The 16197-nt window shown below is 42.0% G+C and overlaps 1 protein-coding gene across 1 annotated transcript in view; it reads left to right on the forward strand.

The window, feature by feature from the left end:
- Positions 1–16197, forward strand: part of PRDM10 (PR/SET domain 10) — a gene marked incomplete at its 5' end in the record, with an annotated part of 60164 nt that overhangs the window by 22731 nt on the left and 21236 nt on the right. The window contains 6 exons of the mRNA XM_080816898.1: positions 1772–1844; positions 3858–3975; positions 7184–7313; positions 8058–8300; positions 13448–13795; positions 15462–15617. Coding sequence (XP_080673024.1) covers positions 1772–1844; positions 3858–3975; positions 7184–7313; positions 8058–8300; positions 13448–13795; positions 15462–15617 — 1068 coding nt within the window. The remainder of the gene's footprint in view (positions 1–1771; positions 1845–3857; positions 3976–7183; positions 7314–8057; positions 8301–13447; positions 13796–15461; positions 15618–16197) is intronic.

A 16197-nucleotide genomic window follows, 5' to 3' on the forward strand; every position in this document is an offset into this window, starting at 1 on the left:
ACAGTTGCTTGAATAAAACAGATTGGGGGCACCGACCCCTTGGGCAGTTGAAAGTCTACACGTGACTATTGACTCTTCAAAATGTAACTGTTAATAGCCACCGTTAATTGAAAGCCTTACCAATAACATGATAGCTGATTAACACATATTTCATATGTTGTATGCATTATATACTGTATTCTTACAGTAAAGCAAGCCAGAATAAAGAACATGTTATTAAGACAATCATAAGGAAGAGAAGGTGCTAAAAAAAAGGTACTGTGCTAAAAAAAATCTGCCTATAAGTGGACCCATGCAGTTCAAAGCCCTGTTGTTCAAGGGTCAAATGTAATATCAAATAGTAGTTAAGTGCTCTGAAGGAAGCAGATGGTACAAAAAGAGCAGGTAGCAGGAAAGGGACCAGTTTACAAATGCTGGAGAAGGAAGGCCTTGCCGAGGAGACGGTCATGAGGCCGGGGACTATGGAACAGGATGGGAGGGGCCAGCACTGTGGAAGGGTTGGGGAGGCAAAGGGGAAGAACCCAACAGTCCTAACGGCGGAACAGCGAGGACAGAGGTTGGGGTGGGAAAGCCCTTTGCCTGTTTGAGGAACTGCAAGCAGGCCCTCTTGTTGAAAGGTAGTGAAGGAGAGTCATCAGAGCTAGACTAGATTGTGGAGCCCTTTGGAGCCCATCATTGAGCATTGCAGGTTTTTTTAATGAGTGAGAAGCTGTTTAAGCAGGAGAATGATGAAATCTGATCGTGTTGTAAGAAACCCTCTCTGCTCCTGTGTGAAGAATGGATTAGAGGGAGCCAGAGTGGAAAAGGGGAATCTCCCTAGAAAACCAACCAGGCAAGAGCTCGTCTTGGCGTGGATCTTGGTGGGAGAAGCAGAGATGAAGAACATCGGAGCACCTCTTGCTGAAGGATGACAGAGGAACACTGAGAAATCTGAGATAACTTGTAGTTGTCAAGTTGGAGCAGCAGGGGGAAAGGCAGGGTGTTTACTGAGATGAGGAAGGTGGGCAGGGGTGGGGGTGCAATATGGAAGCATCTAGAATTCAGTTCCGGACGTGTAAAGCTTGAAGTGTTTGTGAAACACACAAAATACCAGGTAGGCAGTAGAAGGTATGTAGAGGGAATGGAATGGGAAAGCCTGGGACGGAGATACTCACTTAGAATTGGTTGGAAATAGATGTGATCACTTTAGGGAAAAATAAGAAGGCCCTGGACTTGGATTAAGCTTTGAGGAAACTTAGAGAGGAAGAGGGAGAGGAAGAAGAGCCAGATGAGACTGAGCAGAAGTAGCCAGTGGGGTAGGAGGGAGGAAGAGACTCAGGAGGGCACCGTCGCATTTGAAATCATCCTCAGGGATCCCAGCAACAGCCGTTGGGTAGAAGCCATGATGATTCCAGCTGTGTAAAAACCCGTGTTTACATACAGATAAAACAACCAGAAGAGGCTATGTTTTACTTTGATGAAGAGACTGTTCGTATTATCTCTTGTGAAGTTGTTCTAATAACAAAAACATTTTTTTTAAACAAAAACAAGTTTTTTAAAAAGGAGAAAGAAAACACACAGTGAGTGTGTCTTGGCAAACTCACTTCCTGACTGACCATCTGGTGTTAAAGAGATCGGCTCACGGTGCGATTTTGTTGGTGTGGTTGTTTGTTTGTTTTTCGTGGGTTGTGGGAAAGCCTGAATTGTTTTGTGTAAGCGGGAGAAAGACTAAGCGCCTGAGGAACATGTGCTGGTGCCCTCTAATACTTCATGATGTGCTTGGTTCTTGCAGGTGTGGTATGCTGCATCCTATGCTGAGTTTGTGAACCAGAAAATTCACGACATTTCTGAGGAAGAAAGGAAAGGTGGTTGGACTTTTTTCTATTTTCCATTTTCTATATGAATTCTAAATTGTATATATTATATCAGTATGCAACCTCCAGTTTTCCTATCTCAATATATTTAAAAGATATTCCAGTAGGTTTTTTTTTTTTCAGCTACACATCCCTGTCTGATTTGGGGATCAAATGACAGTGACATATTTACATTTTGTTCCTGGGTGGCTGGAAAGTAGTATTTAATGTAAGGAAAACCTCCAAATACTAAATTAGAATCTAGACTTGAGGACGATCTCTATCTAGATAATCATCTCTGAGGACATTCACAAGGCAGGCATTGACTTTGTTTTTAATGTAAATTTTACTGAAGTATAATTTATATACAGAAAAGTGCATATATCATAAGCATACAGTCAGATAAATTTTCACAAAGGGAACACACTTGTATAACCTGTACCCGGATGAAGAAACAGAATGTGGCCAGTGCTCTGGAAGTCCCTCGTGCGTTCTTCACTCTTGGGTGTAACTAACATCCTGACTTCTAATACCATGAATATAGTATGCTCATATCAGACTTCATATAACTAGAATTATGTATGTTCTGGGAATCTTTGGCTTGACATGTTTGTGAGATTTATCCATATCATGTGTTATTGTAAAGCATTCATCCTCATTGCTATTTTGGTAGTCTAGAGTACGGCTAGACCATAATTAATGTTATGGTCATAACTAATGTTATGTTAATTAATCTGTTTCGCTGTAGGTGAAAATCTGGGTTGTACAGTACAATTCTGACACTTACCTGGATTAGGTCACATTGTGCAGGTTAAGGGCTGAGTCTTTCACAAGACTCTCTTCACTTCAGATACCAGCTTGCGGCTGGTATCTGGCGTTCCCATGCCACCTGCATTTCTGACCAGCTAACTACAATTTAGGGAGCTAGAACCTCCTGAGGCTTGCTAATTTTCTAGAATGACTCACAGAACTCCAAAAAAGTGCTATGCTTATGATTACAGTTTTATTATAAAGGACACATATCAGGACTAGCCAGATGAAGAAGTACTTAGGGCAAGGTATGTGTGGGCCCCAAATAGGAAGCTTCCATGTCCCATGTCACCTCTGTGGCACACTGACGTATGGTTACCAACCCAGGAAGCTCACCTGAGCTGCAGTGTCCAGAGTTTTTATTGAGGTGTCATGAAATAGGCATGGTTGATAGAACCATTGGCTGCATGATTGAACTTGCCCTCCAGCTCTTGCTCCCTGGCTCAAGGCTCCAACCCTGTAATCAGACGGTTTGACTTTCTGGCATAAGGAGCCCCCATCTTGAGTCATTTCAGGAGAAACTCGTGTATGGTCAAAGACTACCACGAATGACAACAGCACTCCTGTTACGTGAGCTATTCCAAAGACTCAGAGGTTGTTTGCCAGGAACCAGGGACAAAGGCCAGCCTAATTCTTTTTTATACAACAGGGTTGTTCCTAGTTTGGGACTATTTTGAAGAGTGCCACTGTGAACATTCTTATATAGGTCTTTCTTTTAGTGGACCCATGTGCGTACTTCTTTTGGTGCACATTCAGGAGTGGCATTGCTAGGATTGGGTGTGCCAATAATCAACTTTAGTAGCTACTTTAACATTTTGTTAAAGTAATCATATTGGGCATTGGCTTTTAAGTCTTTTTGTGATAAAAGAGGCCTTCAGCTTATGAACCCTGGTTCAGAATCCCTAAGTCATCTGGTTGCAGATTTCCACGGTAGTGTGTGGTGAGGCTGTGTGGGTATGTGTGTTGGGGAGATGGGAAACGGTAGTATGACAGAGTTCCGTTCTTTTGATGTCTTACATGAATATAGAAGAAAATAAGATCCTAGAAAGTACTCTTGTCAAAGTGTAGCCTTTGATTTTCCTAACAAAAGAGTAATGCGGATAGCAGACACTATGTTTATGAGCCCCGGGCTGCATGAGATGAGAATGGTGGGGACACTGGGCATTTGAGGTCTCTTGGTCATCAGCCATTACGATTTCTCTCCTGTGATTGCAGTTCTTCGTGAGCAAGAGAAGAACTGGCCCTGCTATGAATGTAACCGCCGATTTATAAGCTCGGAGCAGTTGCAACAGCATCTCAATTCCCACGATGAAAAACTGGATGTGTTTAGCAGGTATCAGAACGTTTTGCAAACTTGGGTGTTAAAGGTCCAGATTCATTTCCATATTGTCGGTCAACTAATGAGTGTTTGTTTCTGTGTGTAGACAGGTAATCAGGTGGGCTGCAGAGGGAAAGTTCTTGTTGTCATTTCCCTTTGCCTGCCCCCATCCTCATCTACTGTTGGTTTCTTTTCTAGCATAATCAGAGTACCCAGCAGTAGGAGATCTTTCCCCCTTAGTTGCCTCCTCTAAGAGATTCTGGGATGGGAATTCTTGAGGTAGTACACAGTCTGCATCTCTGATGTACAGACTTTTTCAGAAGTAGGATTCCTTCATCAAACTAAATCATTCATTCCATTGTCCAATAAAGATAGATAAGTGAGAATCCTGTAAGTTGGAGTAGGCAGGGGCCAGATCAGGTAGGCCTTATGGGTCATGGTAAGACATTTGGATTTTATTCTAAGTATGATAAGTCTTTAAAGGGTTCTGATCAGGGAGTATCTGTGATGTGAATTTATATGTCGAAATGTCATGCTGGATGAAAATTAAAATGTCACTTGTGCTTGCTTTGGATCAAGAGTGAAGACAGGGAGTCCAGTTGGAAGCTATTTTAACAGTTCGGGTGAAGAATGAGAGTATTTTGGAATGCGGTGGCACCAATGGGACAACATTAGAGTTGCCATCTTTTACAGGATTTGAAAAGAGAGGAGATGGAATGACATGGTGTTCAGGAAAGTGGGAAAATCCGTGTTCTAGGGAAGGACGTATGACTTCCTCCGATCATACCGTTAAGAGCTCTCTTGAGGTTCATGGTCATGATGCTAAAGTGAGACCACTAGCATGGCTCTTTGTCATTGTCCAGTATCATTTGCTGCAGTGATGCCGGTGCTGAGCAGCCAGGGAATGGGACGGCACAGTGTGGTGGCTTTGCCAACACAGCCGGAGTGATGGAGCAACAGTAGGGATGGCAATCGAGAGGGAGTGGTTATAGCAGTTACAGTGAATGACTTCGGAGTTTATGTGTAGAAGAAGGGAGAGAAAACATCAAGAGGTTGTAGGACTGCAGACAGGTGACAGAGGGACTACACTGGAGGTGGTGGTGAGATGCAAGGATTGTTGAGTCCAGGGATTTGAGGGTGTGAGCTGGGAAGCGAGAGATAACGTTCTAGTGGGCAATGCATGGAACTGAGGTAAGGGGGCAGGGCTCTGTACTTACGGAGTAAGTACAGAGTAAGTATCCTAGACTTACCCTGTCTAGGATATGACCATGGGAGCCATTGGAGTAAACGTCTGAGGTGGGTGGAGGGCATAGTGAGAGGGAAATCACTCCCTGTCAGGTGTCTCTAGAACTCTGTTCATGGCTCTGTTATAGCACTTTTAGACTGTGATTTTTTGGTTTGTGTGCCTGCTGTCTCTATTAGACCTCTGAGGGCAAAAACTGTCACATATAACTTGTCTTTATTGCCTAGTATGGGGCGTGACACATGGTATATAAAGACATTTGTTGGCTGCCTATTAAAAAGAAATTGGAGACCATTAGGAAAATTTGAACTTTGACTAGATTTAATAATACTGAGCAACTATCGTATTTTTTTTAAAGATTTTATTTATTTGACAGAGAGAGAGAGATTACAAGTCGACAGACAGGCAGAGAGAGAGGAGAAAACAGGCTCCCTGCTGAGCAGAGAGCCCAGTGCAGGGCTCTATCCTAGGACCCTGAGATCATGACCTGAGCTGAAGGCAGAGCCTTAACCCACTGAGCCACCCAGATGCCCCACAACTATCAGATTTTTAAGGTGTGATAATGGTATTGTGGAATATACATGTGTATATCTATCTATCTATCTATCTATCTATATGGAATATAGAAAAAAGAGTCCTTGTATTGTAGAGACATATTTGTGGAAATATTTGCAGTTGAAATGATGTCTGGAACTTATTTCAGAATAATCTAATGGGTAAGTGTGTGGGGGAAATAGCGGGGGTGGGGTGGGGTACAGTGGGATAAAATTAGCCATGAGTAGCTAAGTATTGAAATCAGGTAATGGGCACATAGGGTTCATTGTGTACATTGGGTTCTACATTTATCTAGGTTCAGAATTTTCTGCAATAAAGAGTCTTTTAAAAATTCTGGAACAACATATAATTTTTGTTAAATTGCTAAATAGATAAGTGGAGAAAGAAAACATGATCTGGTCAGTTTTACACATACCTCTCACACACATCTTTTTTCTTTTCCCCTCCCTTCCCTCCCCTTCTCTTCCCTTCCCTTCCCAGTATAGTTAACATACAGTGTTAGGTTAGTTTCAGATGTACAGTATAGAGGTTCAGCAGTTCCATACAATACTCAGTGTTCATCAAGTAAGTGTACTCTTAATCCTCTCACTCATTCATATTCTAAAAGAGATTTTAGTGGCACACTTCCTGAATTCCTTTATTGAGGAATTTTTATATGCTAGAAATCTATAAAGGAGATAAAATTTACTTGGTGTTTACAAGGCATATTATAGAACAGTTGAGTTAGAAATTTGTTTTGACCTCCCAGAAGCTTAGAGCAAAACAAGAAAGTTCTTTTGAATCTAGCCACATGTCTTGGAAGGAACAGGAAGTGAAGCACAGGGGAAAGAGGGAAAGAACGGACTCTTGTCTCTAGGAACGCACTGTAAGGCTTAGCGTGTTCTGTCCTGTCTGCATTTCTCACATCGTTTCAGAGATATGTTTGTGCTTTCCGAATTTGCAGTAATAAAATGGTTGTCAGTGCTCTGAGTTTTCAGTAGCTCCTTTTTTTCTGAATAATTTAAGATATCTCTGGGCTATATAGATGGCAGGGGTGAGATATTTAGAAAGTGTATATTACTGGGGCGCCTGGGTGGCTCAGTCAGTTAAGCAGTCTACTCTTGATCTTGGGTGGTAGAATTGAGCCCTACGTTGGACCCTGCACTCAGCGCCTGGAGTCTGCTTGTCCCTCTCTCTGCCCCTCCCCCACTCATGCACGGGCATGAGCATGCTCTCTAAAATAAATTTAAAAGTCTTAAAAAAAAACTTAAATAAAAGAAAGTGCATATTATCAAAATGATTGTTGCCAGTAGGAAAAAGAATCAGGAAAAGTAATAAAATGAGAGGAAATCAAGATTTGGGGCTCATCAGCACCGTCGAGGGAAAATACTTGTTAGGGAGTACTGTGTAACCATGATTGTTTATAACCTAATCTTCTGTCCCCAGAACAAGAGGCAGAGGAAGGGGACGAGGCAAGAGGCGATTTGGCCCTGGTCGACGACCAGGACGTCCTCCAAAATTTATCCGCTTGGAAATAACCAGTGAAAATGGGGACAAGTGTGACGACGGGACACAGGTATCGGGGGAGGAAGAACTCTGTGTTAGATGCCTGCTCTGGGGATTTGGAACTATTACCAGGCTTCGGTACAGATACCTCCTGGAGGCTGATGGTCCTGCCATGTCAGAGCTTGGTGGCTTGTTAATTAGAGGATGACGGGGAGAAGGCGAGAAGAATGCATTCTCAAAAAACCCAGAACATATTCTTGAATGTTACAACAAAAATCCAACTTTGCTGCCATCAAGATTTGAAATTGGGGGCACTTGGGTGGCTCAGTCAGTTAAGTGTCTGACTCTTGATTTTGCTCAGGTCACGATCTTGGATCCAGTCATGATCTCAGGGTCGTGAGATTGAGCCCCATCTTGGGTTCTGTGCTGGGCATGGAGCCTGCTTAAGATTCTGTCTCTCCCTCTCCCTCTGTCGTCACCACCCCACCCCTGCCATCAAAAAAAGGAGTTGAAATTGTTCAGATATTGTTGGGGGATGCTGTTTAATTAGTTTCAGTAGTTAAAATGGTCTTATTCCAGATGAGTTCTCCTGTCAGAGTCTTTTCCTCATGAAGCAATCTGGAATATCTCTTAGTTTTACATCCTGTGGATAGTTACCTAATCTTGGATAGTTTTCCCAGAAGGAGACTATTTTTTTCTGAGCATTAGGACTCTAGAGATTTAAAAAATAGGCAGCAGTTCTAAATCCTATCTGGCACTCTAGCATGAGTCTCTATCTAGCTGGGGAAATAATTCCTGGTTATTGCAATTTCAGGACTTGCTACATTTTTCCACCAAGGAACAGTTCGATGAGGCTGAGCCAGCTACTCTGAATGGGCTGGATCCCCCAGAACAGACCACCCTCCCCATCCCTCAGCTGCCACAGGAAACCCAGCCTTCTCTGGAGCACGAGCCAGAAACTCATAGCCTCCACCTGCAGCCCCAGCACGAGGAGAGCGTGCTGCCCACCCAGAGCACTCTGACGGCCGATGACATGCGCAGAGCCAAGCGTATCCGAGTAAGTGGGAAGCAGAGCTCCTCCTTCACGAGGTGCTGCCCTTTCTCCAGTCGACTGGCTTTCTAGGTGCCATGTTTTCCCAACTCACTCACCATCCACTCTGAAATCTTGCATTTAGCCTACCACACACTAGATCCCCTTATCTAGGAAGAATGTGTTAACTACTTCTCAGTGTCTTTGTGTCCTGTGATAGCCTGGAATGGCTGGTCCTAGATTCCATCAATTCAGTGATGACACAGAAGCTTGGCTTTTGGCAGCTTCTGGACTAGTATAGTTCGAGTACGATAGCTCTCTGGATCCCTAACCTCACAGATTGGAAATGGGGAAATAAGTAGGTTTAATTATAATAATTATTTACACTGAAGCCACTCTACTGCATGCCTAATGATAGCTCTCAGATTAATTTCGGGTGCATGAATTTGGTTGTCTACAGTTTCCAAAGGAAGACTGGCAAATGTCATTACTCATCATCGCAAAGGGACCCGTGTCCACATGGCTGTGGCAAGTAGAGTTTATACACCTGGGACAGCCTGAAGTTAAGTACCAGGTTTGGGAGTTGGTCATTGTTACACTTCTGTGGCCTGTGTCTCAACTCTAGACCATGCGGCCACCCAGCCTCCATGGCCTCCAGGTCAGATGTGTGTTACTCTTACCTCACAGATAGCATTGGAGTCTGAGTTAGTTCCTGGAGGAGAGGCATGTGGAGAACAATAGGGTTTTGTGGGATAAGCGCATGTGCTGACCAGTTTACATCCAGAAAACGATGACTTATACCACTGTCTATGGCAGCGGTATATACTTTTATTGTACTTTATGTGTGGCTAGAAAGAGTTTTTTTGTATAGCTTTCTAGGCCTTACAGTTTTGAGAGACGTGGTTGTTTTTGCTCATGTTTCTTTTGGTCTTCTCACTTGCCTACACGTAGCTTATATTTCTCTTGGTCTTCTTACTTGCTTGTAGACTGGAAGAGACCTTGAAAAATAGTCTAGTCCATGCCTTCCTATAAAAATATATTTAAACATTTATAGCAATATAATAACATTGAAAGGTTCTCAGCACTCTGAGGCTAAGTAGTCTTTATTAGGGTCCTGTGATGGAAACATATAATGCTTTTGGCTCCATGTATATTCTTTCCAAAGGCTGTGGAAACATATGTAAATATAGACCAGAAAGGCAAAAAGGTATGAATTAATACCTTCCTAATCCATCATTCTACCTTATTTCCCAATCTGCACTTTATTCTTGTTCCATGACTGTCTTTTCTGCTTTGGCCATTCTGATTTTTCACCAAGTCCAGAGAAATGCTTACAAGATTTAATTTTTTTACAGGAAAAAAAAACCATAAAAACAACCCAAAATGAAAGCCCACACATGTATTGAAGTCGTGGTTGTACGAGCCTAGTGTAGCTCTAACTGTGTTCGTATCCTTCAGTGCATTGGGTGGCTGGTTTGGGTACGAGGTTCCTTGCGTCAAAGCAAAAGCCACGTGCACTTGGCTTTTGGAGGTCAGTCTTAGTTCAGCTCTTGTGTTTCTTCCTCTCACACCTTCTAAAAATTAGGGCTATGTATTTTTTCATCTTTTCTCTCCAGATTGGTAATGACCAACTGAAGGGAAGTCTTCCAATCCCATTGGTAATGTAACTATTTTTCTCTCCTCTAATGCTGCCTGCTCAGTTGGAGCTGCAGGTAGGTTCGTTTCCTGTGTTCCACGTAACAGAACGTTATTGACGTGTTTGCTGACCTGCTGTTCTTTGCAACCTGTACTTGCTAAAACCTGGTGGAATCTACTGTAATTGCAAATCAGTCGATGAACAACCATTTATTTTCAGGTAGACCGATGAATACATTGTGGGTGGCAGATTCCCCCTACCCCAAATGAAGGGTAGGACTAAGTGATCTCCAGGATCCCGTCCAATTCTACAACAATTTGGATGACTTAGGGCATGGTAGTGAGATCTGACTGCATACTCAGCCCTGGCTAGGGACACCATGCAATCTTCCCATGAGTCCTCTCCGCTAGGAGCTTACCATCTAATTAGGGAGAGAGTGCTCATGTAATGGATCTTAGAGTCAAGGGCTAAATTTGAAAGCGTAGCCTGCAATTGCTATAGGAACTGGGAAGTGAGAAAGGCCAAAGAAAGATGAGAAGGGGTCAGGGAGTAGTTTGTGGAGGAAGTGAGCCTTAAATGTTCTGGGAGGGAGACAGGAAGAAGTGGGCTGTTTCCAGGGCTCTTGGCCACAGGATCAAAGGCCAACACATAGGCATGTGCTTGGAATGGTTTTGGGACACTGCACATTGTAGCTTGACCCTAGCATGGGGTGCCAGTTGAAGGACGGCGGAGAGTGAGGTACATTGGTAGGGCTAGCCCACTAAAGGCTTTGAAAGTCTGGTAGAAATAGGCAGAGGAGTGTTAAAACAAACAAACAAACAAACAAACAAACAAGAGCCCAAAACCAAACAGGATTGTTTTCTTTTTTGGTATCAAGATCAAAATAATACGAAAAGTGATCAAGAATGAATTTCCTTAAGCTATTAATATCAAACTTTAGAAACATTATAGCTCTTTGCCTACAAAGAATCTGTTGTCTTAGAATTCACTTCAGTGTGAGTTGAACCCCCATCACAGATGGCAGCCATCATAGCATTTTGGCACCCAGAGTATCTTCTGGACCATATAGTGTCTTGTGCCTGGCTGATGGCAACTCAGGGGTCAGAAGATCCGTAATGGATCCATCTGTGCCTTTTCTGCCACTTCTCATGGTTTCTTCTAGCAACGTGTGCCAGCAGAGCTCTGAGCTACACTGGAATGTAGAATTCGAGTAGAAATGGCCTGCAAGTGGGTCAACGGGTGGGGACAGTTTCAGCACTTTCACTGCCTCGTCGTACTGTGTAGATTACATGAGGATCAGAGGAATATGACCTTCAGGGCTCCATGGGAATTAAAAGGAAAACAAGAACAAGGTCTGTGGACAGAACTAAGACTGAGGAGCCCAGTGGCTGCTCAGTGATCAAGTGTCTGAGGATATTCAAACTAATCAGAAATGACAGAAGACTTATTAGCGTAATAGTCCAAAACAAAACCGCGTTCTAGATTTGGCACCCCAAGAGGAGGGGAATCCCCAGTGGGACCAAGAGCAATTGTATATTGTGTCTGCCCTTGGAAACCATATCGAACTTGGATAAAAGAAATGATTCTTACATGCTGAAAGCACTCTAAATCTTGCATGTCTGAATCTTGGGATAGTATTTGTTTGTTTGCAGTATTTCCATTAAGTTTTCAAAGTCGCCAGAATAGTGAGAGCTCTTCTGTGCAATAAATATTTTTTCAGATAGAGTAAAAAGATTGGGTACCTGTCGAACAGGATGATAAAGCACAAGCAGACTCTGTGGCTGACATGAGGATGGTCTGCTCCTGCAGATCTCTGCAGGTGCTGTAGAGGGATCTTGAAAGAATTCTTTCTGTTTCTCATATGAAATGCATTTCATTAATTCTGGAGTTCTTATTGAACACTTCCTATGAGCTAAGCTATATGTGAAGGAATCTAGATACAAAGGAGAATATGACATAATGCAGTCCTGAAGCAGTCTCCGTCAACTGGGGAACACAACAGAATTTCTAGTATCACCTCAAGATGAACGAGTAGGTAAAATCTCTCTCCTGGCCCCGTGAGAGAACCCGGAGGAGGAAGTTTTCTGTCATAGAGTAACTGTGTTCAGAATTTTCACTAAAGAAAAAAATGATTATTCTGCTTTTTTCTGAATGATTATTTCCCACTAAATTTAGTTTAGAAGCTGCTTCTTGTTGGGGGTTAAGCATGGTTCATTGTATTTTTTTCATTGCACTAATAACGTATCAAGGTCTCCATTAATGCTTCAGTTACTATTTCCTTGGTTACGTAAGCATACCCATTCACAGATTCATTTTTTTTGAGGGAATTCCCCTCCTCCCCAGAGCTCTTTAGAGCTTTCCCTCTGGTCTTTTGAGGAACCTATGAGTGAGTCTTCATTATAGTATAGATAAAATATTGATTCTGTATTCCCTGTGTGAAAGATGATTCTGTTGATCTGCTCTCAGTAGAGCGTGAGTTGTTTTTCCAGTGGTAGTGATGAATTTGCACTGAATATCCGTATTTTCTCACTTGGATTCCCTATAACAAGTGCATGAATGTACAATAAGATGGCTAATCAGCATTAGAAGCGCGATCTGTGACTGCAGAAAAAAAAAAAAAAAAGGAAAATTGAGTAGTCTAGACAGGGAACAAAAAGATAGTCTTAACTTTGTTATCATGGCCTTTTAACCAGTGGAACTAACTAGCTACACCGAGTACTTGTCTTCTGCATTTTCTAAGTAGGAAGTGGTCAAATATACACATTCCGTTTATAATGTGTGGCTCGTATATCTTATCTCATGAATGAACATATTCATATAAATCTGTATCCTTCATTTCTCTTTCAAGTTTTCTTTCTTAAATTGAGATATAATTCACAGACCATAAAATTCACCCTTTTACAAGCGGTGTTTAGAATATTCTCAGTTGTGTAACCATCACCACTATAATTCCAGAACATTTTCATCATTCTCAAAGAAACCTTGTATCCATTGCCTCCTTCCCCAGCCCCTGGCAAGTACTACTCTTTTGTTTTTTTATATCTTTTTTTTTTCCTAAACATTTTAATCAAGCTTTGAATTCTTTTTCTCAAGAACTTCAGCAAGTCACATTTGGCCGACTTGCTCCAACCTCATTTATGCATGTGTGACTCATCCCACATCACTTCTTCTAAATCTCCAATTGTTGCTCTGCTCAACTCCGGAATTTGTTTTATCATACAGATCTTTTATTAGGAATGCTATTTTGGCTGTGACTGACTTAAATTTAAAAAAAAAAAAAAAAAAGAACCCAAACAAACCCATACATCCATAAATATCGTAAGACATAAAAAAGGTTTGCTTTTCAGGGGGATCTTCTCTGGGGATGGGTTTAGTTTTCACGTCCTCACCAGAAAAATCTTCTTTCCACTGTGTGTCCTGGAGTTTAACTTCTTTGAAAAGTCTGACTGCAGAGACGATCCTCTTTCTCTGTAGGTGTGCGAGCTGCTTGCCCGCTTGACTTCCTCGCTGAATGATCCCGTTTGTGTGTGTCTTTCAGAACGCAGCTCTTCAGCATCTGTTTATTCGAAAGTCCTTCCGGCCTTTTAAGTGTTTGCAATGTGGGAAGGCCTTCCGGGAAAAGGACAAACTGGACCAACATTTGCGTTTCCACGGGCGGGAGGGGAACTGCCCGCTGACCTGTGATCTCTGTAACAAGGGCTTCATCAGCAGTGCGTCTCTGGAGAGCCACATGAAGCTCCATTCCGACCAGAAGACTTATTCTTGCATTTTTTGCCCAGAATCCTTTGACCGCCTTGATCTGTTGAAGGATCATGTGGCCATTCATATCAATGATGGCTGCTTCACATGCCCAACTTGTAAGAAACGATTCCCAGATTTTATCCAGGTGAGTGTCTATTCCTGAGAGGGATCCCGTACACTTTTCTTCTTTAGTAAAAGAAACTTGGATGTTTGGAAAATTGAGACTGCCTACCGCCTGCATTTTCATCCCGTCCTTGAAACAACTTTCCGGTTGAGAACGGTATTTCTTCAATCAAGCTACTTTTGATAAGCGAAACATCATCATAACCCTTAATTGTCCAAATCAGACATTGGCATTGAAACGTTTAAGTTGTATTACAAGGAACAAATACCCAGATATGATTATCATTTTTACAAAGTCTTTCTTAATCTTTGCCAGTACGCTCTACTGATAAAATATAGAGAGCCTGTAGAAGACATACTCCCATTTCTTGGCCTGGAAACATTTTCTCTCTACTACTGTGGTATCCTGTCTTGCTTTACTAAGGTCATGCATTTTGGAAGGAAACAAAGAGAGTTGGTATATAATATACTTTTGTATCAAGCACTGACCTCCTTCCCTGGACTATATTCTGGAGCAAAATAGGTGAGGATAAATTCCAGAATATTCGTGATTTCATTTGAACGTCAAGTGATGATCTGCTAGTTCTATGTTAGTCAATGAATAATTAAATATAAATATCTAGTAAAAATATTTTCTCTTAAAAAAAAATTACCTAGACAAAAGGAGCTCATAGTTCTGCTAGTATGGGGAGCCTTGGTAATTTTGTCACTCCACAACAATTAGAAAAGCAGCTTATGGCAGAATCTAATGGCAAAAGAGACTCAAAAAACAACGAAGCAAAATGTCTTATAGGAATAGTTTGCTATGACTCACTACTTAGCTGTCGTTCATGGCTCTCCCTCCCTGGGTATTTATGGCTAAGGAAATTCAGAGGTCATATTCCTTTATTTAAATTATCCGAAAGTATGGGGAATAAGTCCCGATTAAGGAGAAATGATACTGGTATTGTGTTGTTCTCATAAAAGGGTAATGTATTTTATATCATCAAATTCATGTCTTTATTCTTCAGAACCTGATTTGTTTATATATTCCAAGATTTTATTTATTTATTTGAAAGAGTACACAAGCAAGGGGAGTAGGAGAGGGAAAGGCAGACTCCCCTCTGGGCAGGGATCACGATACAGGGCTCCATCCTAGGACCCTGGGATCATGACCTGAGCTGAAGGCAGACGCTTAAGCAACTGAGTCACCCAGGCATCCCTTTCAGAACCTGATTTGATGGAAAGATGTAAAAGGACCAATTATTGAAAGGGGCTAAATTGCTTCTATACATGTTAGAGGCAGGAAAGAGTGAGAAAGAATTTTTTTTTTATCTTTCTGTGGATAATTTTTACCAAGATTTATTTAAATCCAGAGGAATTCCGCTTTTAATCTTAAAAAAGGAGAGAACGAAAAATGGGTCTCATGTGATCAGGACTTTAACTGAGCAAGTACTCTTTGTTCCTCTTTTCCTCTTCTTCAAGTTATATGGGAGGTTAAGATTTATAAGGCTTTCTGGCTACTCGTTTTGTTTCTTTGTGGCAGGGGTGCTGTGTGTGATTGAGGCCAATTATCATCACATCTGATTAGGTTACACCGCAGGGCCGATGAAAATCCATGGGAATGCGTTTGGCTCCCTCTAGTGTTCGTAATCAGCCATTTGTCCTTTCCCTGGGTCCTCTGACTGACTCGTGTCTTCAACTGCCAGGTGAAAAAACACGTGCGAAGCTTCCACTCAGAAAAGATCTACCAGTGTACAGAGTGCGACAAGGCGTTCTGCCGGCCTGACAAACTGCGCCTGCACATGCTCCGACATTCGGACCGCAAAGATTTCCTGTGTTCGACGTGCGGGAAGCAATTTAAGGTACAGAAGCAGTGAACGACCTAACGTTCTCAGGGTCACCGAAATTTCACGGGGCTAAGGATAGGTGCCTGTTCATTCCGTCAGTTAATCATCTCCTTACAAAGAGCTGAACTTGGGATGCATTTTATGTCTCACGTTTGACTTGGTTATTATGATAAAATGAGGGGAACAGCTCACCTTAATATCCCCAAATAATTAATATAATTGCTGAATAGAGTGATAACCCATCTCCTTAAAAGAATCCAAATGTACAATAAGTGGAACCACATTGCTTTGAATTCCCAAGAGAACAATACGTTTACTTACTAAATGGAGAGATTTTTATTGGGGACCTATTATGTATCAGAGCCTGGAGATCGAGCCCTGAAAGTCTCAGAAATGTCATCTAAGGAAGGCAGGAGATCTGTGGGATGCCGAATGACTTGGGCAACTTTGGGGAAGGGTCATGACTCCAGGATTAAAAGAAGACATCATAAGTATTGGTAGCCTGCCTAGACTTTAGAAGAAGCAAGGGGCAAACCCACAGGAGAAGAGTTAAACAAGGAAATAGGAAAATAGTAAAGTACACTTCATTGGGAAA

The sequence above is a fragment of the Martes martes genome (assembly GCF_963455335.1).
Source record: "Martes martes genome assembly, chromosome: 10".
NCBI classification, from domain to species: domain Eukaryota; kingdom Metazoa; phylum Chordata; class Mammalia; order Carnivora; family Mustelidae; genus Martes; species Martes martes.